The following is a 27,127-nucleotide window of genomic DNA, read 5'->3' on the forward strand; positions in this document are numbered from 1 at the left end:
GAGACGATGCTTCCAGTGATTGACTGCGTTGATCACTGCCTTGAACTCGAGACAATTGATGTGAAGACCTAGTTCGTCTACGCACCACAGCCCCGAGCTCACCTCCCCCTCTAGATGGGCGCCCCAGCCCACTAGAGAGGCATCTGTATACAGGTTCAACGTGGCCCGGTAGGGCCGCATAGAGACTCCTGATAAGACATTGTAAGGGACCGTCCACCACTCCAGATGCGGTCGGAGCCGATCCGGGAGGGCGACGGTCGCACTGTTCACCTCCGTAGCTACCAACTGAATTAAAAACCGTTGCAGCGGGCGGAGTTGGAGCCGACCCCGTTCGGTGCAGGCCTGGGCTGATACAAGTAGCCCTAACAGCTGTTCCCAAAGTGAACAGACTGTTGCACCGCTAAGACTTTGGTAATCATCGCCTGAATCTTGTGCCACCGGTCTGGGGGGACAAAGAGGCGATGGGACACCGTGTTGAACCGACCTCCGATGAACTGCAAGTTCTGAGAAGGGGTTAACTCGCTCTTGGGGAGATTGACAATCCACCCCAATTGCTCCAAGAGCCGACGTGCGAAAACGAGATGGCGTGACAGGGTGTCCATCATTCGATTTGCTACTAGCGAGTCGTCCAGGTACGCGAAGTACCAGACACCCCTCCGGTGGAGGAACCCCACTATGGGGGTGGTTAACCGGTGAACAGCCAGGGAGCGGATGAAAGACCGAATGGGAGTACAACCCATTCGTAGTGCCTGCCTTGAAAGACAAACCTGAGATACTTGTGATGATCCGGGTGAATCGGAACATGCAGATAAGCATCCTTCAGGTCGATCGAAGCGAGCCAGTAGGCCGGCATGATCAGTGCTTTCAGGTCCGCCAAGCTCAACATTCTGAACTTGGGCGGCTTGCGCAGGTAGAACTCGTTGAACGATTTCAAGTTGTGAATCATTCTGAGTTCGGCACTGTCCTTCTTGGGAACTAGAAATATCCTGGAGTAAAACCCCGGTGTTATTTCTGGTAGAGCTAACTCCCGAACTGCCCTCTTTTCCACCAACCTGCCGATGGCATCGGCGAGGAAGGGAAGATCGGTGAGCGGCGGATTCGCTTTGAGATCGAGCCGATAGCCGTACCGAATCGTGTTGACCACCCACGGGTCGTCGAACACTTGTTCCCAATTCTCCCAGTAAGTCTGGAGTTTGGCTCCCACTGGGGAAGGAAAGGGGGGCCTAACAGGCTGCGGCAGGCGCAACTGTCCAGGGCCAAGTGACTCGGGCTCGCCTACGGGCCAACCGAAGTTGGCGCTGTCGGCATACGAACCCCTCCAATGAGAGTCACCTGGAGGGGCCCTTGCCGTCCTTAGACGAATTGGGCTTCCCCCAGTTCCCCTTCTTCCCGCGAAAGGGCTGCTGAGAACCCTTACCGGAGCCCTCAGAGCGGGGCTTCTTCCCGGAGGAAGAAGAACCCGACCCCTTAGGCCTGCCGGACGCAGCATCCTGGGGCGCGCTCCATTTCGGAGCGGCACCCAGGCGCCTATGCAAGGACCCCACAAGATCCAGTGTGTGCCGAGAGGCCTCGGCAGACACAGCGGCCTGTTGTTCCTTCAGAACCCCAGGGATCTTGTTGTTGAACAGGGTCCGAGCAGACCAAGGCTGCGAAAGGAGCACCTCCTGATTGGCAGCGTCCAACCCTGAAGCAACCAGATACGACTGGCGCTGAAGAAAATGGCACGTGCCGGAAATAAAGGCCGAAGCCCCGGCAACGTACTCCTGGGAAGCATTTAAACCGAGCAAGCAGTTGTAAATGCGCTGGTCTCGGTCCGTAGGAGAACCTTCGACCAGACTGGCCGCTGCAGCCAGGTATGTGTCTCCGTGAGACATCGCCAGCATGGAGTGTCGAGCGAGGGCGTCCAGCTATTGCAAGGTACCTTGTGGTACCGTGGCAACCGGTGGGGCACGGACCCCCAAACGCTCCATATGGGCTTCCGCGGAAGGCCGCCAGCTTGGAGTCCACAAGTTTCGACAATAATGCAGCGACGGAATCCCCAGACAGCCCGAGGGCCGCCAAGGGATCCGCCGCAGCCGAGGAGGTGGTACCCGCACGGGGACCCCGACCAGACGAACCGGCCACCACAGGGGTGGAGACGGACTGTACGTACAGCCGGTACCACTCAAACTCCACAGGCCCCAAACCTTCGCACTGGGTGCACCGGGTGTCCCCGCAAGGAACCCTGCACCGCGGGCAACGATCGTGGGGATGCCGGGACGACAGAAACTTTCGGCAAACTCCGCAACACCGAGGAGCAGGGGTAGAGGGGGTCGCAACTGGAGACATTTCCATGTCAGACATGTTTGTTTAATTCTATGAACAAAGAGAAAAACATGGTTACAACGCACGCACCACAATGATTCACAAACGAGCATTTTCACAAGAAAATAAACGAACAATGTGAACATATAACATACACATATAACATAAAGAGAAATAAGTGATGTTAACCCCCAAAACATACAAGAACAGGGGAAACGTAAAACACAACGTGCATACGCGAACCCCGCAAGTATAGAGAAAAAAAGGGCGGGAAAAATTCTCCGTTTGGCGGGAGAATTATAACCAAGCGTAGCTACCGCAACACCCCATAAAAGCACAGTTTATTAGAGAATAAACTATAATAAATATCACCGAATATTGGAGGAACACTTCAGCAGAGGATTACACGTCTTGCTAAGCAAGCGAAGGAGACAAGAGTGAAGGGTGTCACATGGCAGCTAGGTGGCTACGCACGTGCTGCATGAGGTAATTGAGATCTCTGTGGTAGATTTCGCTATAGCAGCAGTTGTGGGAGACAACAGCCTCGGTATAACAGTGGTAACGTATTACTTAATGTAATATATTTTTAGTGTTTAAAATCACATTTTTAAGAGACCCCATATCTGGGATCATTCAAACAAAGATTCAGGTTTATAGGTCTAGTAGTTTAATAGGAGATGTTGACAATATAAAAGTTAACGGCAGACTAAATATGTAAACCAGTATCAGTGAGTTGGCGAATGTTGGGCTTTAATGTTTGATCAGCAAAATATCAGCTACATTGCAGCAGTCAGAGTGCGGGCTAGCAAGAGAAAAAGTTCACACCATCCTTTGAGGTCACAGATTGTAAACTCTCATGTAAGGAGGCTCCTGGGTGCCTTTATACAAAACAACCTTAGCGCTCTTCTATTCTATGTTAAGGTATGGGAGTTATGATCACCTTAACGCTAAGGTCACTTTGTACAAAAGCACCCTGGTCCTGCAGCAAGGAGGGGCACTCCTTACATCAGCAGGCTCCTAGTCTTACAACAAGGACGGTGGGGGGGAAGTAATTCCTCATGTCAGAAGGCGTCTAGTCTTACAAAAAGGAAGGGTAATCTTCATGTCTTACAACAAGGAGGAGGGTAATCCTCATGTCAGAAGGCTCCTCATCTAACAACAATGAGTGGTAATCCTCATGTCAGTAGGTTCCTCGTCTTACAACAATGAGTGGGGTAATCCTCATGTCAGTAGGTTCCTCGTCTTACAACAATGGGCGGGGTAATCCTCTTGTCATTAGGTTCCTCGTCTTACAACAATGAGCGGGGTAATCCTCATGTCAGTAGGTTCCTCGTCTTACAACAATGGGCGGGGTAATCCTCATGTCATTAGGTTCCTCGTCTTACAACAATGGGCGGGGTAATCCTCTTGTCATTAGGTTCCTCGTCTTACAACAATGGGCGGGGTAATCCTCATGTCAGTAGGTTCCTAGTCTTACAACAAGGAGGATGGTAGTCCTCATGTCAGTAGGCTCCTAGTCTTACAACAAGGAGGAGGGTAATCCTCATGTCAGTAGGCTCCTCATATTACAGCAAGGAAGGGTATCCCTCATGTCAGTAGGCGTCTAGTCTTACAACAAGGAGGAGGGTAATCCTCATGTCAGTAGGCTCCTAGTCTTACACCAAGGAGAAGGGTAATCCTCATGTCAGTAGGCTCCTCGTATTACAACACGCAAGGGTATCCCTCATGTCAGTAGGCTCCTCGTATTACAACACGCAAGGGTATCCCTCATGTCAGTAGGCTCCTCATATTACAGGGTAATCCTCATGTCAGTAGGCGTTTAGTCTTACAACAATGAGCAGGGTAATCCTCATGTCAGTAGGCTCCTAGTCTTACAACAATGGGCGGGGTAATCCTCATGTCAGTAGGCTCCTAGTCTTACAACAATGAGCAGGGTAATCCTCATGTCAGCAGGCTCCTAGTCTTACAACAAGGAGGGTAATCCTCATGTCAGTAGGCTCCTAGTCTTACAACAAGGAGGAGGTTATCCCTCATGTCAGTAGGCTCCTAGTCTTACAACAAGGAAGGGTATCCCTCATGTCAGTAGGCTCCTAGTCTTACAACAGGGAAGGGTATCCCTCATGTCAGGAGGCTCCTAGTCTTACAACAAGGAAGGGTATCCCTCATGTCAGTAGGTTCCTAATCTTACAACAAGGAGGATGGTATCCCTCATGTCAGTAGGCTCCTCGTATTACAACACGGAAGGGTATCCCTCATGTCATTAGGCTCCTCGTATTACAACACGGAAGGGTAATCCTCATGTCAGTAGGCTCCTAGTCTTACAACAATGAGCAGGGTAATCCTCATGTCAGTAGGCTCCTAGTCTTACAACAAGGAAGGGTATCCCTCATGTCAGTAGGTTCCTAGTCTTACAACAAGGAAGGGTAATCCTCATGTCAGTAGGCTCCTAGTCTTACAACAAGGAGGAGGTTATCCCTCATGTCAGTAGGCTCCTAGTCTTACAACAAGGAAGGGTATCCCTCATGTCAGTAGGCTCCTAGTCTTACAACAAGGAGAAGGGTATCCCTCATGTCAGTAGGCTCCTAGTCTTACAAGGAGGAGGGTATCCCTCATGTCAGTAGGCTCCTAGTCTTACAACAAGAAAGGGTATCCCTCATGTCAGGAGGCTCCTAGTCTTACAACAAGGAAGGGTATCCCTCATGTCAGTAGGTTCCTAATCTTACAACAAGGAGGAGGGTATCCCTCATGTCAGTAGGCTCCTAGTCTTACAACACGGAAGGGTATCCCTCATGTCAGTAGGCTCTAGTCTTACAACACGGAAGGGTATCCCTCATGTCAGTAGGCTCTAGTCTTACAACACGGAAGGGTATCCCTCATGTCAGTAGGCTCTAGTCTTACAACACGGAAGGGTATCCCTCATGTCAGTAGGCTCTAGTCTTACAACACGGAAGGGTATCCCTCATGTCAGTAGGCTCTAGTCTTACAACACGGAAGGGTATCCCTCATGTCATTAGGCTCCTCGTACTACAACACGGAAGGGTAATCCTCATGTCAGTAGGCTCCTAGTCTTACAACAATGAGGAGGGTATCCCTCATGTCAGTAGGCTCCTAGTCTAACAACAAGGAGGAGTGTATCCCTCATGTCAATAGGCTCCTCGTCTTACAACAGGGAAGGGTAATCCTCATGTGAGTCGGTGTCTAGTCTTACAACAAGGAAAGGTCTGGGGACCTGTGATCACTAGTTAGCAACCCACCTCCTGTGCATCTCTGGCTTTTTTTGCTTCATCTTCATTGTATCTGTTACAGTTGTACCTGGAAACAAACATCAACATCAGCAAACTAGGAACATGTGTTTCATCTAGATATACTGTCTCGGAGACTATTTGAAAGTTCCTGCAAAGATAATGAACATCTCAAGGTCTATCATAAAAGTAAAGTTCCATCAAAACTTGTAAACTCTTTTAACATTCTTTGCAATATAGCATGATATAGTGAAACACTTTAAAAGAATTAATTTGAAGAGTGCCATGAAGAAATACAACTGTTCTCTGCTACGTAACTGAAATCTTATTAAATATCTTTGATATGAAATTAACACTTATTAAATTATCATAAAAAGTCAATAATTATTTTTACTGCCTTTAATATTTTCAAAGCAACCCTTAGTACCAAAAAAAGAGTAATTTCTTAATAATAACATTTATTTGGCAACACATAGTTAATTTCAAATTTCAAAACGACAACCTAGTAAACCCCCAAATGCTCCAAGACAATCATCCTGGACCGCAAAGAAGCACCATGAAGTTGAAATATATAACTTGGCATATGAGCACAAGTGAATGAGAGTTCTGTGCATTACTTCACTTGTACCCAGTGTGTGAACAGGTGTGTCAGGAGAGACACAAGCAATCCAGGTTGTACATATTTACACACAAGCACCAGCATGGTCGTGATAAACTAACTATCACAATCACTGGACAGTTCTAGAATGTCAACATTATGTGTATCTGGCATGACTAAGGTACATAACTCCACATAGCAAGTTGAAGACCACTAACTGGCCAGATAGTAACAGTGAGTGAGTGAGTTGGGTTTAACGCCGCTTTTAACATTATTCCAGTTATATCACGGCATGTCAGCTTAATGTGGGAGGAAAGCCCGAAGTGATACAGGTCTCAGACCTTTACCACTTCGGTGAAACCCACGAGCATGGGTATGGTGCTGACAAACCTAGAAACATAATCGGGGCGAACCGGGATTCGAACCCACAATCATAGGTTTCTGGCGTGTCCAGGGGACGCAACTCTGCACAGCGAATCGCGGCGCCTTAGACGACTGGGCCACCCGTGCCCCCTAGATAGCAACAGACATAGTATCCATACCATGAAGATCCATGAGGCTCCCAAGGCCCAAGGCACACCCAGCAGAAGTCAGCTTTGCAGTTTTGATTCTTACAAACCATGTGGTTGCAGCCACCGTCCTTCTCAATTGTCACATGACATTTCGGACATTCCTGCAGACAAAACAAACATTATTACAAAAGACATGAATGACTTCAGGGACTCAGCAGCGTTTAACCCTTTTGTTGCACATCATATACACAAATCAATAAAAAATACATATTTTACCTTATTCTGACTCAAACTTATTGCATGAATCCCACAGAAAGTGCTGGGTTCCACCAAGTGCGTGATTCAGACAGTGACCTGTTCATATAACCCCATGAGAATGTGATAATCTTCTTAGTTCTTCTTATATCCTTGCAGGGTACCACCTCATGTCTTGGTGAAAAGACAGCAGTAACTCTTTTAGATTTTGTGGATTTGTAAAGTGCACTAACGAAAGGTCTTTCCCGCATACTTCACACAATCATAGTGTCGCTCATGTTCTGAAGTCCAAAGTAAAACAGGGGACAATGGGTGAGTGTAGCAGGGTCTATCTTCAAGTAGCCATTGTCAGTTGTTGTGAGACTACTAATGGTCCAAATTGATGAATTCCAGTGACACCCTTCATACTGTTATCTCAAAGATATTGATTTGCGAAAGACAGTGCCGAAATCCAAAAACAACCTTCCATAAACATTGGAAAGAAAGAAAAATCATCCAGAAAGAGATGTTCTAGAAACTTTATCTGAAGTATTCCTCTATAAAGGAATAAATAGTCTTAATAATTTTTGTCTTTTGGAGCTTGTTGTATGGACATAAATGCATCATGCTCTGACTAGGAATAACTACAAAACGTCAATATCCCCTGATCCAAGGATGTATGAGAGTGGTGGAACGTGGAACTGTCTGTCTGGTTGTTCTGGCAGCTGATTCTAGGCTATAAAGTCCCATCTTAGACCAAGATGAACAACTGCCAGTTCACTGTACCAGTACAACTGAAGTTGATCGCATGAATCTCTGACATTCTGGCAGCCATGGTTAGTGCCAGAAAAAACAAGGTCAGGTGTTCGAAGTCAGCTCGTTCCAGAGGTTCATAGGCATCACTGGTAAGATTTTGCTTTTTGTTTGTTTGTTGTTTTGCGCTGCACTCAGCAATATTCCAGCTATATGAAGGCGGTCTGTAAAATAATGGAGTCTGGACCAGACAATCCAGTGATTGACATCATGAGCATCGATCCACGCAATTGGGATCGATGACATGTATCAACCAAGTCAGTGAGCCTGACCACCCGATCCCGTTAGTCGCCTTTTATGACAAGCATAGTCACCTTTTACGGCAAGTATGGGTTGCTGAAGACCTATTCTACAACTGAATCTTCAGGGGTCTCACTGGTAAGATGTTTGAGCACTATATTCAGGTCCCATGCTGGGACTCGGAATATCTTCTGTTGATCTTCAAGTCTGAAAGATCTTAACAAAGCTATCAATTCTGGAACAATGGTAAGTTTGACTCCAGTGCACATGGTTACGACAGAGCTGATAGCTGCTAAGTATGTGCCCAGTGTTGAACCTTTAAGGTTTCTTGTGTGTCTCTGGTGGCATAAAAACTATGCTACTTGTGAAATCCCTTAGATGTTGCAAACTGGTCAAAACGTTTCCGTTTATCATCATATAAATTCCTAGTGGATCTGCGAAGGGCTAAGGAAACTGCCTTAGCTGCTCTGGTTGAATATCATCTTCTAGTAAGTCGGAATGTTTCATGCGTGAAGCTCGTAGAGATCTGGTCCTGGATGAATTTGCATTGTGTGAGGAAGAAGAATTGACAAGTTTTGGGAGCTTTAGGATTGGCTTCTCTGTTATTGCGATGAGCAGTTGAAGATTCTTCGGGCACATGATCTTCTGTAATATGAGAGGTATCAATGAGGGTGGTGGGAATGCAGAAGCCTGGAGTCCCTCCCAAGATATCTCCAGTGCATTGTTGGCCAAAGGCTGAGGGTCCAGAACTGGTGAGATGAAGGTTGCTACCGGTTGAAGCTGGTTGCAAATAGACCAACTGATGGGAAACCTTCTTGCGTTATGACTAGCTGGAATGATTCCAGGCGGAGCATCCATTCTGTTTGGATGGCCTGGAGAGGGCATTTGCCAGTACATTTGATACTCGCGGGAAGTGTCTTGCCTTAATTCAGACTGACTGTGAGACTGTGCACTTGCGATGATAATTTCATAAGGGTTGCCGATCTTGTCATGCCTTGGAGATTTATGTAGAATGCCAAAGTTGAGTTGTCCATTCTTATCATCAGAAATTATTATCTCAAATGTGGCACCCAATGGGTTAATGCTTGGATTACTGCCTCGAACTCTAGGTGGTTGATGTTGATGATGAAACTTTTCTTCTGCTGACCATATTCCTGAGGTTACTTCTGAGTTGGGGTATGCACCCCATCCTTGTAGTGAGACGTCCATTAATTGGTGTTGGTTGTAATCCGGCTTGTTCAAAAAGGTTCCTCCACAGTCGTTTGACTTGGTTGTCCACCATTGAAGGTATTTCACCATTGGTTGCTCCTTCATATTGTAGATTAGACCAAAAACGTCTTTTGAGTTCTTTTTGGGGACCAAGAAGATTTGTGAGTAAAACCCTGGAGTTAAGTGAGTGAGTATGGTTTTACGCATCTTTCAGCAATATTCCAGGGATATCATGGTGGGGGGACACCAGAAATAGGCTTCACACATTGTAATCATGTGGGGAATCGAACCCGGGTCTTCGGCATGACAAGCGAACCCTTTAACCACTGTGCTGCGTGCATGTCTGGGTCTGTGACGGTTGTTGGAGGTTTATGTCCATGGATTGTGACGATTCTCGTCTCTTTGGTCAAAGTCCTTCCTCTGCACAACGAAGAGGTACTGTGCAAAAATCTTCTTCTAATGGAGCACAGAAACTGCACTTCTCAGGGGGGTGTTTGAGTGAGCTTTTTTTGTGTTCGATAAGGACACAGTTCAGGAAGTTTCCACTATCTTTAAGAAATGACATGAGATAAGCAATAAGTTTGAGTCAGGATAAGGTAATTAAAAAAATTAAAATTATGCATAATCAAGAGTCCTGAAAATAGTTAAATCTGGTCTATGTGTGTGAGTGAAAACAAGAGCTGTAGTTCTTGATAATGATTACTATGCCAGTGTGTTATTACAAGGCACATACAATTGTACAACCATGACAAGTTCAGTCAGAACACCCCACCTTTGTATTTGCGGCTATCCAGTTGGAGGTTTCACTATCATCATCACATTTCTTGATCCACTTTCTGAGCCATTTGCACTTCACTGGATCATGCCAGTTCTCTCCACATGCAAAACTGGAAAAAAGCCAAAATAATTAATGAAATAAAATAATACAGTAGTTCATTGAAACATCTAAATTACATTACATCAGTATAAAATGAAAAAATCAACACTACACAATGAAATGGTCAATGGTTTAACAGAGATGGCAGAGTAAATAGATTCGTCGGGGTGGACATGTTTTATGTGCAAAGAGGCACAAGACAAAACAAATAGTGTACGGCACTGTGGCTCACCTGGATATGTAGTCAACAGTTCATATAATGATATATATACAAATTGAGGGAAATTAAGAGTATGGTGAAACAAAGTCATATATATATATTTTGAGCCCCACTACCATCTACACACATACTGACTGAGTGATGGGTATAAACAGAATTTATTAGTATGCCTGGCAGGGTGTCCAGTTCAACTTAATGAGAGAATTTCTATATCTATTTCTATTTCTAATCTGTTTGTCTGTATACAAGAGTAGTTATAAAAACAATACCATGGAATTAGGATTCGGAACTTTGTGTTTCCATGTCAGGTGTCCACACCACTATGGACAGTGTCAAAATCAAACTTCTTAACATTGAAACAGAAAAAAATTCTTAAAATCCCTGAAAAGCAAAAGGCACCAGTTGACAACCTGGTCTTTGTGTGTGCACAATTCCAAGAAAGAGTACCTCTTAGGTTTAGAGATCTGGTCTGAACAAACACACCATTATGAACAGAGCCAAAGTCAAACTTGTTGCCAAGGAAACAGAAAAATTCTAAATTCTAAACACCCCTAAGTAGAAAAAGGCACCATTTAACAAACTTGTCTTTGAGTGTGCAAAGAATCATGAAAGAATACCTATTAGTTTAAGAGATGTGGTCGGACAAACACACCACTACGAACAGAGTCAAAGTCCCATGGGCACAGGAAATCTAATAATTCCTCAATAGCAAAAGGCACCACTTCAGTCCTTGATTAATACATGTACCAAGTTTGGATGAAAAATGTTGAATAGGTTTTTAGTTCTGCTCCGGAAACGACACCTACCTCCGTTGTTATGGAAACAGGGAAAAATCAAATGTTAAAAAATACCTAAATAGCAACTCTTGGTTTATACGTGTAGCAGGTTTGAATGAAAAGTCTTCCACAGAAATGACACCTAGCCGTCCCTTTTGAGGCCAATTTATTTCCATTAAAATTGAGAAATAAAATGCTAAAAGTCTGCAAATAGCAAAAGGCACTATTTCAGAATCTGTTTGATATATCTGACAAATTTTGTTGAAAGATATTGAGGGTTTTTGATTTGAGCTCCAGAAACGAAATCCACCCACATTTTAGAGATTAAGTCCAAATTGTTTCCATGGAAGTTGAAGAAAATATAAATGTCAAAAATCCATAAATAGCAAAAGGCATCACTTCAGGACCTGTTCGATATATCAACCAATTTTTGTTGAAAAATATTTAACGGTTTTCGAGTTACGTTCTGGAAACGAAATGATTACGGACGGACAGGGCGTCAACTATATCCCCCTGCATTATATGCTGGATAAAATATTTTGCACTTAATCTTGTTTGAGAAAATAATTGAAGTAAGTAAAAAGGATATAAAATGCTGCAACAGGAGTGATAAAATGAACAAACCAGAATGTGTGACTGCAGATACAGGTGACTGGCTTGTTGTCGAAGTAGCCCACTTTGACCACGTGTCCACAATCCGGTGCTGGGCACCACCGTAGTAACCTATTACACTACAACACAAACACGACAAATAATCACCAGAATTGGCAACACTTAATAGGTACTCACCAATTGTCACTGCCAGTAATGGAGGGTTGTCAGTAAAGATGGTAACAGTTGGCAGTAAAACATGCATACCCATATAAAGTACATGATAAATATGTGATCATAACACAAATAAATATTGTGTACCTGCAATAACATTCTGTAATGATTTCCACTTACATGAATCATGTTATTGTGTAGTAATCAGTCTGTAATTAACTCTTTCTTACCATTGAACATCACAGTGGTATGAATCATGTAGATGTTCCATCCATAATCTCCTAATAATTCCAAGTTGTCTACATACACAACATAAACAATATCTCCAACATTCACATGTTTACCACACAACAGTCATAACCAAAAAAAGTCTTACCTCTACAAAACTATTTGTTATAATGAGTTGATATTTTAACTTGACTTTGGCATCGCTAATGAGTGACCTGCAATCAAATCAAGACATATTTAGACTCAGCTAGCCATGACTTCTTTCTGATTTCATCAAACACAAGCCATGTGGTTCTGTAGCTCACCCCCCGTTCATATATCAGGAAAAGTACTTCAACATATAATCATACAGTAACAACAGATCAACATCAAGAGAACTCAACATAGACCTAAACAAGTGGAAGAGAACATAACAATGGATACATATCACTGTGATTTTAATCAAATCTTGCTATGTCCACAGGATCATGTGAGATGTTATGTGAGAAATAACCACTGCTTTAACACAATCAAATTGAGTATTGTAAGCTTTACATTAATTTGGATATTCACATATGTATCTCACACTATGCATTTCTCCCTTTTTCTTTCGATTCTTAAATGAAAACATGCTTGAACAAAGGTTTCCAGCTAAAAACACAATTCATCCAAACACATCCCAACATCACCATGGTCACCACCCAAACAAATGAGTCACACACTGTATTCCCATGCAAAGAGACATACACTATACGATCACATGACTACCCACTGCCACATCATCCTCTTTCCTAGAGATAACAGTGAGTGAATGAGTATTGTTTTACACCTCTTTTAGCAATATTCCAGCAATGTCATGACAGGGAACACCAGAAATGGACTTCACACATTGTACCAATGTGGGGAAGCAAACCCAGGTCTTTGTCATGATGAGTGAACACTTTTACCACTAGGCTATCCCACTGCACCTTAGAGGTAACAGGCTATAGGAGCTGTGATGTGTGGATAATTGGTATGGCATATAGTGTGTGAGACAGGTTAAGTATATAAATATACAATCGAAAGCTTATTTTACAAACGTACCTTATCTCACATTATGTATTTATCCCACGGTTGGACAGTAGGGCACAGAGACCCTAGCCAGAATAGACCACAACCATGGGACTTGCATGGGGAAGCTGATGCTAAACAGTGACACAAATAAAACACATTATAACACTGCCTAGTGTTATAAAGACAAAAACTGGTGAGCAGACGCGTAGCTGTAAATAGTGATCTATTAAGCGTACGATTCATAATCGATCCAGCAGGGTCATCAGTCAATCGATTCTTTGAGACAGACCACACCACTACCTCCTTAGGTCAATAGGATGAGCCAGCCTGGCATCTCTTTCAAAACTTTGTCAAAGCTATCAATCACACCTGAGGGATTGGCACATTATGAGGGATGATCGACAATATCCATAAGAACATCTTCGCGCCAATACTGATATGTCACATGCACAAAGCAGATGTGGGTAGCTTAGGGTTCAGGACACCAACGAAACAGCCAGGCATTGCAGCACTTTGATGTTAAAGACCAGAGCTTCTACAGACAAGATGTCTCACCCTCCAATGGGTACTCAGGTGTCTATCTGCGCTGGTGAGCAGTCATCAGCTATTGCACCAGGACCAAGGGACCGAACTGGTATAGGCCCTGTACGTTGGTGAAGGAGATGTCAAGACAGTGAGAAGTGAAGACAGCATAAGACTTCCAAAAACTGCTCTGCCCTCCATGACAGCAGACAGGGTCCAATTGCTGTGTAAGGCCATGATAGAGGTGACAGCTCTAGTCTCATGTGGAGTGGATGTCACAGGAGTGAAGGCCCGAAGGATAGACGAGCAAAGCCAAAAGGAGACGTGGTATGAGGGACTTCTGTGGTGGCCGCCGTGGAAAGTAGGATGAAGAGTCTCTTGGGTGTGTGCCGAAGTGGTGTCTTCAAGGTAGATGTGGAGAGCTCTAATTGGGCAAAGGAGATGTCTTCATGGTCTTCTGGGTTCTTGTGACAATGAAGATCCTCAGGATGTCCCTCACACCAGAAGTAACAAGAGGGATATTGACTTGGTGGAGCCAATTTTGTTAATACACCACACAACGGACTTAAATTGAGCCCGACGTCATTTGAACATGCAACCTTCTTATCTTGAGTCGGACGTGATAGCTTTACGCCACATGGCCGCCTTTGATCATGGATAGTACCCATCCTTACATCAAATTAGTGTCGTAAAATGTGCAATGAATGCGGAGGTAGCTTACGCAAAGTATTGGTATTCTCTACAACTCATCACATGTCTACACAGGGTGGTGATGAGAAAGAGAATGATGTGGCAGGGGTAATCATTTGATTGTATTGTGCAGGTAGCTATTAGCATGATTAGGATTACAATGACGTTGGGATGTGTTCGGGTGAATTGTTTTTAGAAGCTGGAAACTATGTTCAAGCATGTTTCAACAGAAGGATCAAAACAGAATGAAGAAACGCATTGTGTGAGAAGGGATAAGTTCAAAAATCTTACATTACAGTAGCATCATCTACGAGAATATCACAACCGTAGGCAGCACATGTGATGGTCTGTCCCATGCCCTCATCCATGATCTTGGCAGTGAGGTAGTCTGCCCAGCATGTTGTACAGAACCGATGGCCACACTCCAGCCCCGTCATCTCCTCCTGTTTTCAACATTATGTCAATAACATTTATTAACAAATAATTTCACTCAAAGCTGAACTCAAGAGCAATGCATATATTCTTACAAGGTTAGAAATAAATGTTTAGTTTCACTTCTTCGAAAAAATGATATGCAACAGTGTTGCCTTTTATCTAACAGTAAACATGGTACAAGCAGTTGTCCAGAAGGAAATATTACAAGTCCCTCACAAATTGTACTTGGCTCACAAAAGCGGATGTCAGTTTCACCAGACTAGTCGCATAGATCAAGAGCTGAACTCCAATGCCTTTCAAGAAATCCATTTCTGTTAATTCTAATAAGATCCTACTTCGATAGATTAACTATAACTATATGAAAGAAGCGGGTGGTCCTTAACTTTTCTTGAGAAGTATATGTAAGACAAGTTCATGTTAGTCAACAAAACTGTTTTGGCACAGACAGGTAATGTAAGGGAAAGAGTTCATTAGTTGTTGAGACTAATACCACATGGGGTGGTGGGTAAAAGACAGAACATTCTGGGATGTTCGTGCAGGTACTTACACCTGGCTTCTGATCCACACAACAGATTTCACAACATTCATCTTCCACAGCAGCTGCAGCCGACCGTGTTGTCCTCTAAAATCAAGGCAACAAAAATCACAAATGCTGACTTTCACATTGGCATTCAAAGATTCACGAAAATGTTTTTATGTGTTTTTGGTATTCAGTACTGTACTTTGCAACAAGTGCGGCAGTTAGATTGTTCAATACAATGTATGTCATGTTTAAGTTGGACGTGTCCAGAGAGAGTATCAGATCTTAACACATTGCACATGTTACAAGAAGCTGCTGGGCAGCCAGTAATTGACTCAGCTTTGTAAAAGATCACCTTTGAGTCTTTGCTACGGGATTCTCTCTTGTGAGGGTTGACGACATGAGCTTCTGAAAACAAACCTTCTTGATCTCCATCATAGTATCTGAAATCAAACAAAACAGGAAAAGAAATATTAAAAGATGTCTAAAACATACACTATGTCCTAGGGATGTCATTGCATATCCCAACATAAATGTTACAATAAATGTTTAATGTCCATACTGTCTGTATCGAGACAAATTTATGATAATTGATACTAAATATACTTAAACATATAGATCCCACACCCAAGCGGGAATGTTATGTACATTTTGTTCCAGTAATGAACGCATGTCCTATCTTAGACAATGTATTGTCGAATATAAGATGGCTATGCGATAAATCGCAAAGAACATAAAGTACATTGCACCAAGCTAATCATGCTAGTTGGTTACAAGAAAATCACAATACAATTTGACACTTTACATCAATGTTGCAGTAAACATAGTAACATATCAACATGGGATATATAAAAGTTGAAATAATCTACTCATCAACATGATAAACTTACTTTGGGGCCTTTTTATCTTTGTTCAATAAACATCATAAACATCCTTGAACATGTAGACAACACACCCAAGGAGAATGTCATGTACATTTTGTTCCAATAATGGACGCATGTCCCTATCTTAGACAATATATTGTCACATATTCAATCATGTTGAATCAATCAATCGAGTTCACTTTGTAATCTTAACTAGATAACATGGTCGATAGGAAAATGAAAGGAATGATAGCTATGTAATGCTAGTGCAATATGTTCAGCATGTTACAACCACAAAGACCTAAAGACTTGACAAGGAAGCCCAGACTGACAAAAAAAACAAAGACCACAACTCCAGTTTGCCACTAGTCTAAAGACTGAGTCTAGTGAGATTTCTTCTGTTCTTGTAAGATCAGTTTACATTAGTCCATAAAAAAAACCTAAAATTAACTGATAAATTGTGAAAATGATGCCAAATTCAAGCTCCAGCTGCTGGATACAACAGACTGCAACATTGATTCATACAAATTATTACAATCCAATAGTTCTCATTTTCTTAAACTTGGTGATCATGTCTTACTATATACCAGTACTCTGAAACATTTCAGAACAAAATTGCAGGGTTTTTTTTCGTGTTTTTTCTTGCCATCATAACCAAGGTGGCACGAACCAAGGTGGCACGAACCAAGGTGTTTGACCGGAAGGACAGCACCCATACACCCTTCCCACGTATAATGCTTACCGTGCTTACCAGGAAACATGTTATTCATGCTGTGGCTTGTCATGATCAACACTAAGTTACAAATCAATATTGACAGAAGACAATCTGAACAAGCTGGACATAGTCAACTTCACTGACTACCATGCCCATGGCTATTGATATTTTCAAGCAAGTATTAGTAACTGCAGAATGATACTAGTGACATAATGTCATAATTCAATTTTTTACCTTTCCATCAATTTCTCCTTGTCCCATCTGAAGTGGTTTAACAAAATTCTTGTGATTGTTGCTGGTATCTGAAAACAAATATAGACAACCAAGATGACACAGCATGGTCAAAATCAGTTACAATGTAATTGTAAACCGTGAATTAATTATTAAAATGTTTCTTACGTCTGTGAATATCATTTCAGTCATGTGATGGCATCAAACCATCAACATGCAGTGATACATGAAGCAGATGCATTGTAACATCACTAGACTACCTTATAGGACTAGTGACAGTTTCCACAACCATAGTGCTGACTGACCAAGAATCACAATCAAGGAGAATCAGTGAGACAGCAATCAGGTCCACATGGCTTATTCTGCTTCCAGGTATTACCTAGGCAGCAGAATAAGCCATAGGGACCTGAGCAGCAATGGAGTAGTTATGGTATAATGCAAGATACCTCTGAATACAGTTTGTTTAATAGAGCTGAATATTGTTTGGTACCTTCATGATCTCAGCTGTCAGCATAAACCTTGAAATTTACAATCTTTCAACTCTTGTTTATTTTTCACCAAAATTTTATTCTAATAAGAGACCCCTATTTCTAATTTTGGGAACGCCCTGGGTGCTTATTACGTTGAATACGGTAGTTCCTATTCTTTTTATAGTGTATCACAATCTCACAAACTGCCAATTCAAGTATTGTGTGTAACTATGTATTGATGATATCATAGGTACTGGTGAATCAGCCCTATTGTTTAACATGACAGTTGTTTTTTATAAGAAAAGTTACATTTTGATTTGCAGACAAGAGCAAATGGAAATAATTGAACCAGTTATCTGAATTATTACGAATTGATCTATAATATATAATTTGATTTTAGTTAACTTAACTTGACCATTGCTGACAATGCATAAATCATCAAACATTAAATGGAATGTGGTAATCCCCCTTCAATATTTACACAGCTGATATATATATATTGCTGTCTTGACACAATTATTAGTCCTTTGCAAGATAAGGTGTAATACCCTACAACATGCACAATACATAACAGTAATGATCGAAAATGTACCCTCAACTTTAACTGTTATTTAAGAAATCATAGCTCCTGCTAATATGATGAAATCTGACAATCATTCCAATTCATGACCAATTATCAGCAATCAGGAATAGAAACTCTGAAGACATGAAGAAGAGTCTTTATCCAACATATTAGTAAAGAATCTTTTACATAGTTGCTACTATCATGACTCCCAATTATATTTTTCAACTTGCAACATACATGTTATTCCTAATCAGATCAAGAAATTGATGATGTTGATGATGAATAGGGTTCTACAAATACCAAAACAACTTATCACGTTAAGAAGGCTTATCAAACAAGTTACTTTCAAGTACAAGAAAGAAACATCATAAACAGAATGAATACTGGAACACTTCTGTCAAATTTACCAGTTGAATAAGCCCCTCTTGACAAGCTTCATGGGAAATTTAAAAAAAACCCATTTACAACCTACATAGATATAAACTGACAGCTAGCACATCAGTATGGTATGTGATATCCAACATATAATCCCTAAATTATGTCTCCAGATCATAATAAAAGTATAAACTTCAGATCCATGTGAACATGGTGAATGCATGATATTTCTGTAAACATTGTTATACTTCCTAATAACTCATACTGGACATAAGGTGAAATGTGGAATCATGTAGTAATGCAAATGATTAAAATTCTGTGAAATGCACAATGGTTTACAGTCACAGGAACAATCTATTTTTAGATTATGATCCTGCTGACAGGAGTGAATTTGGCGTAAATTCCTAAACTTGTCAAATCATCAACATGCATTGGTTTTGTCAGTACCTGAACTACTGAGTTCACTTCCTTTATACAATCGACCATATACTGCACAATTTGATCAGCAGTCAGAACTTCATATTGGAAATCCTCTTCTTCTTGTTTTTCCTGAGCGGATGACTCTGCGTTCTCCATTTCCATGGGCAGATCATCATATTCTGAACTCTCGGATTCCGGGTCATCCTGGAAGAAATCTTCATCGCTATCCATCACAAAATGGATGGTTTAACGATGGTAATTACTCGATATTTACTATGGTTTGTTGATGATATTTGTCCCCTTCTATGATCCGTCTTGAGATGTGTGTATTCACGTCTGTGACGTCATCTTCGGAGATTTCCAACAGGTGTGATGCTCGTTCTTGTAGGCTAGCAACGCACCTCTATTACCTTCGATAACAACAACATGTATTGCAAACATAAGAGGAACCAATATATATACTGTGTAGTGTGCCAAATACCACTCATTGACAACAATTACTTTCTACGGAGATGACATCACCTTCGGAGAAACCATATCTCTTTGCATTGTGGGTAGTAGGAAACTACATTTTCATATCTCTTCAAGGAAGATCGATAAAGGGAAATAACTCTAATCTACCATGTTAATAACAATGTAAATAGAGAAATATTTATGATAATTTTATGTTTACAATTCAGTGTTTGTGATGGGTGGTGATACGTATCAAACAAAAGGTAAATTTCTATATTTTGTTATTGACATACTATTTTTTTTTAATCGCCACTTTTTCGACGCATCCATTTTTAACCACTGAGAAATATTTATTATTTTCACAGATATTTGATAAACCAATAATTCCCTTATTATATTGAAAACTTGTCCGCTTTGAAATTAGAGCAAACATTTCTCTCTTTTCTGAACTGAAAAATACCAAAAGAATGAGTGAGTGTGATTTTACGCCCCTCGCAGTAGTCCAGAAAAGTAACGGGACACCAGAAACGTGCTTCACACATTGTACCCATGCGGGGAATCCGGTTCTTTAACGTAACAAGCGGACACCTTAACCACTAATTTATCCACCACCCCAATACCAAAAGATTGAATGACCGTGGTAGTGTCGATGTCGTTGCGGACGATAAGAAACCTGGAATGATGACATTCTCTATACAAGATTTATGGGTTATATGCTATATTTACCTTTCATGTATCGTCACATTTGTACTTTCCTTTTCAGAGGGTCATATACTCTTACATACACTCCCTTATAGGGGTACCGCCTCCGTGGTCTTGTGGATAGAGTGTCTGCCCGGAAAGCGTAAGGTCGGTGGTTCCATCCCCGGCCTTGCCGACTAAAGTACGTTAAATGGTACTTGTTGTTTCCCTGCCTGACGCTCGGCATTAATGTGATACAACAAGGACTGGTCTACTCGAGTTAGTATAATGTTTCAGAGTCGGGTATCCATGTAAAATACCTGTCGGTAGGTGGGGGAAAAATAAAAGCAATTGAATTATTTTTTAGTTTTCTGCTCCACACAGGTATAACAAATAAAGAGAGCCTGCAACACAGCTGTTGCTTTCAGCAATGCAAACCTAATGAATCAAACGGAAACACTATCGTGTATCTATGCATCCTATCAATTTCAGGAAAAACAACAAACTTCATTTTGATTCCCATGTTTAATACATGTCAACTTCAGTGGGTCCTTCTTTAGAAAATATTTTAGGTGCAATATGCTATCAGCTTGTTGGGGAGCAAACTATTAATAATGTGGGTTTTTTTTCCATTTCAACAAAATCTACAGTCGGCGGGTAGAAGTGCAATAATCTTGAACGCAACGTTAAACCCATTTTCACCTCACCCTTATAGGTGTGATGAGGGAGTCTACATACTTCTATAGACTCGTTGTATCGTCTCCCTCGTGTGATGGTGCAATTGTCTGGCCACTCATGGGTTTTATTAACAAGCAATTAGCAATCGCTGATATACTTAGCAATTTGCCTGGCATTGTTCTTTCAATGGGAATGAATGGTTTTATTACCAACAACCAGTACACCATAATTAGAACTGCGGCGACTCACGCCCAATACCTATTACTGCTTATCAAATGAATGAGGAATGATATGTCAATGTCAAGGACGCCCTTGCAATTACCGTTATGATGAGTGTAATAGAAAATGATGATAATAAAAATGCGTTATAAATACATTGATGGGTAATGCTTCTGAAAATACATAGGTGACACTTAAGCTATTGTTTCCCAAATGCCATCTCAACGTCATGCATACAAAAAGAACAAGCCAAGCACGCTTGTCCCCCAAGAGGCACCACCCGAATAAATGACATATTTAATTATTTCCCGATTATATTTAGGAAGATATCGACTCGGGGTATGAAGAGATTATGTGGGGTGGCCGATCAAGGAGGAGCTTCAAGACAAAATATATACAAGAAAAATAATATATTTTGCTCTCAGATTCACAAATACTGGATGTCCATAAAAAAAGATGAGTTGTGAAAAAATGAAATTAATCTCTATTAACAGCAAAAGGTGTGCGTTTCCGTATTACTTCATTAAACGAGGGAGATTGTATGTGCATCCCGGGTTAAGCACACGACACTAACTTGGTTGATTTTCAACCCCAATTACTTAACAGAGACATTGCTCCACATTTCTGAGATATGTCACGTATATATTTCATACAGCATACAAACTAACAGTAATCGATAATTACAACAAAACTAACCATAGGCACTGAAAAGTAGTATATGCTGCAGTATCCGGACTAGTACAAGCAACCACACACCCGAGCATGTACGTCGCTATGTCAGCGACCAATACGCCATTTCACCTCACCTTACTCAATTTATGTAAGAAAACTTCCATTTTGCACACCCACCCACACTCGAGGTTTCTATGAGGATACATTATAAACACACTGCTACAAATCATCTATAACGTAATGTGCATTATTAAGATGGGTGTTTTGCAAATTGTTTGCAGATATTACGGGAATGTTAAAACCTTTTATCGCGCCGACAAAACGCAATGATATTTTTATGGCATTTGCAATTTTCATTTTTCAACAAAGTGTGTGTTTCTTGTGGATATGGCTGCTCAAATAAGGACCATGTGGGTTCTGTAAACAACCGTAGCAATGCTGTCGGCGAATGTAAGATTAGTCCCTTGTTTCACGTTTGATAACAAGTTTGAGCACGGGTCGTATGTACTGTATTACTGATGGAGAGTAACGACGTAAAACATTTATCATGTTATGGTTTGCTAAAATTCAATGTTTATTTTTAATACAGCATAATTTACTGTCCCAATATCCCGTGGGATAACCTCAATGTACTCGCTCAGTTCGTGTAGTTAACATCACAGGTCTTAATCTATGCCAGTTAATGGAAACCATCTTCCCGAGGCGGCAAGGGCGTTAACTGACTATTAAAGTCCACTTTCCTCTGGATGTTTATTGTCAGTTACCGCCCTTGCCTCGGTAAGATGATGAAACCAGCCTGGGCCTATTATCGCCTGACACACATCAATCGTCAATGACACAACTCGAAACTTTATAATAATAGTTGCCACTCTGATAGCTATATTAGATTGTACGTACGCATCAAACGGTGTGGCTTGCAGAATATATATATTTACATACTCTTAAAAACGTAGGGGATCATGAAATATAAATGTGAATATATCACATATCAAAACAAAGATTTGTGTCGACGACAACATCCTGTTCAAGAAGGTTTTTGTCTGTAAAACGTACCGCCAAAACACATCCGCAGTAGCGCCACACACGTGCGTAGGTTGTCATTCCAATCTCATTAAAATCAGTATCAGTTCTCGCTACCGCTGAACTGTGATCTGATTTTAATGAGATTGCGTGTCATTCCTGATTTTTGACACTTTCAAGGAAGGTCGATTAATCTCTGTGGACCATTATTTCTGTCGGTTTTATTGATTCTGCGTATCATACAGTTGTGTTTTGGAGGATTCATTCATTGGTGTGTGTCTACGGGCTGTTGGCTTCTGGAAGTGGCAGAAGTCAGCGTGCAGCGGCCAGTTTTTACACGTTTCACAGTCTTTGATTAGCAGACTTTGGAGCAGGTACAACCAACCCAAAATATTGACGATCGACCCTGTTGATGGCGTCCCAAGTCAACGACCAGAGTACAGGATTGATTGATCCGAAACCAACATCCAAGACCTGTATGCTTTCGTATCTGCAAGACAACGCCTTCATGATATTTTGTGAACAATTTGATATTTTCGGCTATGTTGAAACTATGCAGAGTGGTCGACACTAGTAAGCTGGTAAATCTATTTCCTGTTTATACATGCCATGTAGCCCGAGCAAGGAGAATACGGAAGTGTGGTCGATATTCCGGGGTTGTTGCTGTATGTATACGCAAGACATTTGCATACTTGTTTGCGGGGCGATTCCCAGAATGGCAAATTAGTGTTAATAAAGGTTAAGGATGATTTCATCATTGGGTTTCTATACATTCTCCCTGAAATTCCCCGTTATACGAGGGCCCTGGCACTGGTGGTATTGAGTGAGTGAGTATGGTTTTACGCCGCTTTTAGCAATATTCCAGCAATATCACGGCGGGGGACACCAGAAATGGGCTTCACACATTGTACACATGTCGGGAATCGAACCCGGGTCTTCGGCGTTACGAGCTAACGCTTTAACCTCTAGGCTACCCGACCGCCCCCACTGGTATTGAGGAGTTGGACTCTAAAATAACAGTAATTAAAAAACACTATGTTAGTCATACACCCATCATTTTATTAGGGTATCTCAATGCTAGAGTTGATTCGAATGATGATGTTTTGATTGAAGATGATCATGACTTTAATTACCTTCCACTGACAGATTTGTATTTACCTGGTGCATTTGACGAGAAGAGAGCAACGCAAGACCTTGTGGTGAATATGTATGGTTTAGCTCTATTGGAAGTATGCAATTTGTGGGAAATACACATTGTAAATGGTAGGAGAAAAGTTGATGAAGCTGGTTCAGTCACGTGTATTACATGTAGCTGACCAAGCCGAGTTGACTATGTACTAGCAACTGCTAACTGTGTTCAGTCTGTTATAGCCATCGACTCGGGCCATCTGCCAGTATCTTGTATTTTACAAGTTAAATATTATTCAAGTGCTGTCAATGTTGTAAACGACGGCGGTGTAATATGTGACGATGTGTTGAAATATAAATGGGCTGATTTAGGACGTAGACAATTCAATGAAGGTGAAACATCTGAAGTATCGAGTTACATTGTGAATGAATTTCTACAGTTAGTACATTTCAATGTTAATGCTGCCACTGAGACGCTAGTGGAGCTCTTGCAACATATGGGAATCATCTTAAAGTTAGCCGCAACATTCGACACGGTTTACAGCGTGCAGCCTATGTGGTTTGATCATGCATGTGAGCTTCCAATGAGAATCGAATTTTGTCGTCTAAATACGTTTCGTAGGTGTCGAACAACTGATAATTTGACGACGTATATTCATTCTAAGAGACACTTCCGTCTTTTGTGTCAAGAGAAATGCCAACATTTCAACAATTCGATCGCTGACGAAATTCGTACAGCAGTTGCAGGTGACGATTGTAAGAAGTTTTGGTTTAAAATAAAAGAACTGCTGCTTTATGTGAAGATGCAAATCTCGTCAGAGAAGTGGTTTATCTGTTTTAAAGATTTACTAAACCTGACTCGCTGTAACAGCAGTGATGGGTCTGATGCAGCTGTCAATGATTATATGACGCATCATGATGATGAATGTACGCATTGTAACAGTATGGGTAATCTGTCAGAACGTATTATCAGCGATGAGATTGAGAAATGCTTATTCAATTGTACCATATTTAGAGATATTTTTCACTAGCATATTTGATAGCAGGTGTTTTTCCCCATAGTTGGAATGTCGGCGTGTTTGCTTATCCCATTGTATAAAAAAGGGGATGTTTATGATCCACATAATTACCGTGGTATTTCATTGTTAAATTTTGGTAAAATATTCACAACTGTGCTTGAATCGAGAATAAGGATTTGGATACGGGTCCATGAAGTTTTACACGAATGTCAAGCAGATATTAGATATGTCTTCTACAGCTGATTATATTTATATATATATATATGTATGTATGTATGTATGTATGTATGTATGTATGTATGTATGTATGTATGTATGTATGTTTATGCCAAAATAATTTGAGAAAATCAAAACACCTATTCTAAGGCATTGACAGAAATAAGTTATTCGTTTTCACCGTTTTGCTAAGGTGCCGTTTTAGCTATAACGCATTCTGTGGCCTTGTGACGAAAGTTGTACATGGGGAAAATGTTTAGAATTCTGAAAGACTAACGGGATCGGGTGGTCAGGCTCGCTGACTTGGTTGATGCAAGCCATCGTTTCCCAATTGCGTCGATCGATGCTCATGGTGTCAATCACTATATTATTTACAGACCGCCGTCATATAACTGGAATATTGCTGAGTGCGGCGTTAAACAACAAACAAAAAAATATAGAAAACATACTTGGCCATAGAAAGGAAAGTTACTCAGTACTATGGAATAACCTTTTGTTCCTGAGGTGATTCAGAAGCAAATCATCATATACAGCCATACGCCTTTTCCACCAATTGTTTAAATCTAGATATTTGCAACACTGTTTGAGCCCAAATCACAGGCATCAGTTATAGCCCACACAAGGTAACCAACAAGCATGCAGAAAAGAGATCACATAAATTTATTAAATAACATTAACAACAGTATTACAAATGAATTATGAAAATACAATCATTCATGAAATTGTTCAAATATACATTGCATATAAATTCACAAAATACATAAATACAATATTTCATGAACATGTGGAGAAACATCTCAGATATATTTCTTAAATCTACTATGTAAAAATATACTTCATAAGTCGTATATGCCTTCTCACAATCGAAATATAGTATAGCAAAGTGATTCAGACTTTAGAAAGAAAGCAAACTTAATAGAAAAAATATGAGTGAAATAATTTGTACAAAAGTATCATTAACAAAGAAACGATGCCTGATGTACACATATTTCGCGAATCATCAATACAGTTAAATGTGGAACGTGTACACTACACTGTTCAAACAGTTCCTTCAACAACTTTGAACTTTCTGAGCATATTTACGCGTACGAGTTACGAACAAAATTATGCATTGCTCGCATCTACATGGGATGGTTTAGCTTCATCTGGTGTAACATTGTCATAATTGGGGTTGCTCACTCCCGAAACGTCTCCCTCATCAGCATCCTTGGAAAAGAAGGCGGACGCTCCCCCGAGTGACACTCCGAATCCACCCCTCGAGGTCGTAGCAGGGATGTCAGGCACAAGCCCCTTGGTCAAGGTGTCTTTGTTTTTGTATCGGCGTCTGTAGTACAGGAAGCCACAGACGGCAGCGGCGATGAGCAGTGCACACACGATGGGGACTGCAATGGCTGCTGCTGGGGGCGCGTTACTGGAGATCTTCTGAGTAACAGGACCTCCCGTGGGACCGGTAGCAGTAGTTGTTGGCAGCACCCCTGGGGAGGGAGGAAACAGGTGAAATAACACAACATATTTAGTCATGCTTAGCCCTGGGGAGGGAGGAAACAGGTGAAATAACACAACATGTGTAGTCATGTTAAGCCCTGGGGAGGGAGGAAACAGGTGAAATAACACAACATGTGTAGTCATGCTAAGCCCTGGGGAGGGAGTAAACAGGTGAAATAACACAACATATGTAGTCATGCTAAGCCCTGGGGAGGGAGGAAACAGGTGAAATAACACAACATGTGTAGTCATGTTAAGCCCTGGGGAGGGAGGAAACAGGTGAAATAACACAACATATGTAGTCATGCTAAGCCCTGGGGAGGGAGGAAACAGGTGAAATAACACAACATGTGTAGTCATGTTAAGCCCTGGGGAGGGAGGAAACAGGTGAAATAACACAATATATGTAGTCATGTTAAGCCCTGGGGAGGGAGTAAACAGGTGAAATAATACAATATATGTAGTCATGCTAAGCCCTGGGGAGGGAGGAAACAGGTGAAATAACACGACATATGTAGTCATGTTAAGCCCTGGGGAGGGAGGAAACAGGTGAAATAACACAACATGTGTAGTCATGTTAAGCCCTGGGGAGGGAGGAAACAGGTGAAATAACACAATATATGTAGTCATGTTAAGCCCTGGGGAGGGAGTAAACAGGTGAAATAATACAATATATGTAGTCATGCTAAGCCCTGGGGAG

The 27,127-nt window shown here is 41.4% G+C and overlaps 2 protein-coding genes across 2 annotated transcripts in view; both read right to left on the bottom strand.

Moving 5' to 3' along the window:
* Nucleotides 1-19,388, bottom strand: part of LOC139449193 (E3 ubiquitin-protein ligase arih1-like) — a 32,492-nt gene extending 13,104 nt beyond the window's left edge. Inside the window, exons 1-10 of the mRNA XM_071230629.1 lie at nt 18,884-19,388; nt 17,030-17,097; nt 15,573-15,660; nt 15,245-15,319; nt 14,554-14,705; nt 12,167-12,233; nt 11,650-11,756; nt 9,925-10,039; nt 6,687-6,817; nt 5,559-5,616 (exon numbers count right to left, since the gene is read on the bottom strand). Of these exons, the coding sequence (XP_071086730.1) occupies nt 5,559-5,616; nt 6,687-6,817; nt 9,925-10,039; nt 11,650-11,756; nt 12,167-12,233; nt 14,554-14,705; nt 15,245-15,319; nt 15,573-15,660; nt 17,030-17,097; nt 18,884-19,087 (1,065 nt within the window). The 5' untranslated portion in view covers nt 19,088-19,388. The remainder of the gene's footprint in view (nt 1-5,558; nt 5,617-6,686; nt 6,818-9,924; nt 10,040-11,649; nt 11,757-12,166; nt 12,234-14,553; nt 14,706-15,244; nt 15,320-15,572; nt 15,661-17,029; nt 17,098-18,883) is intronic.
* A 6,225-nt stretch (nt 19,389-25,613) lies between these two features.
* LOC139458106 (uncharacterized) overlaps nt 25,614-27,127 on the bottom strand; it is an 83,453-nt gene continuing 81,939 nt past the window's right edge. The window contains exon 66 of the mRNA XM_071239418.1: nt 25,614-26,417. Coding sequence (XP_071095519.1) covers nt 26,047-26,417 — 371 coding nt within the window. The 3' untranslated portion in view covers nt 25,614-26,046. The remainder of the gene's footprint in view (nt 26,418-27,127) is intronic.

The sequence above is a fragment of the Haliotis cracherodii genome, unplaced genomic scaffold, assembly GCF_022045235.1.
Source record: "Haliotis cracherodii isolate W230 unplaced genomic scaffold, xgHalCrac1.p SCAF_1, whole genome shotgun sequence".
Taxonomy (NCBI): Eukaryota; Metazoa; Mollusca; class Gastropoda; order Lepetellida; family Haliotidae; genus Haliotis; species Haliotis cracherodii.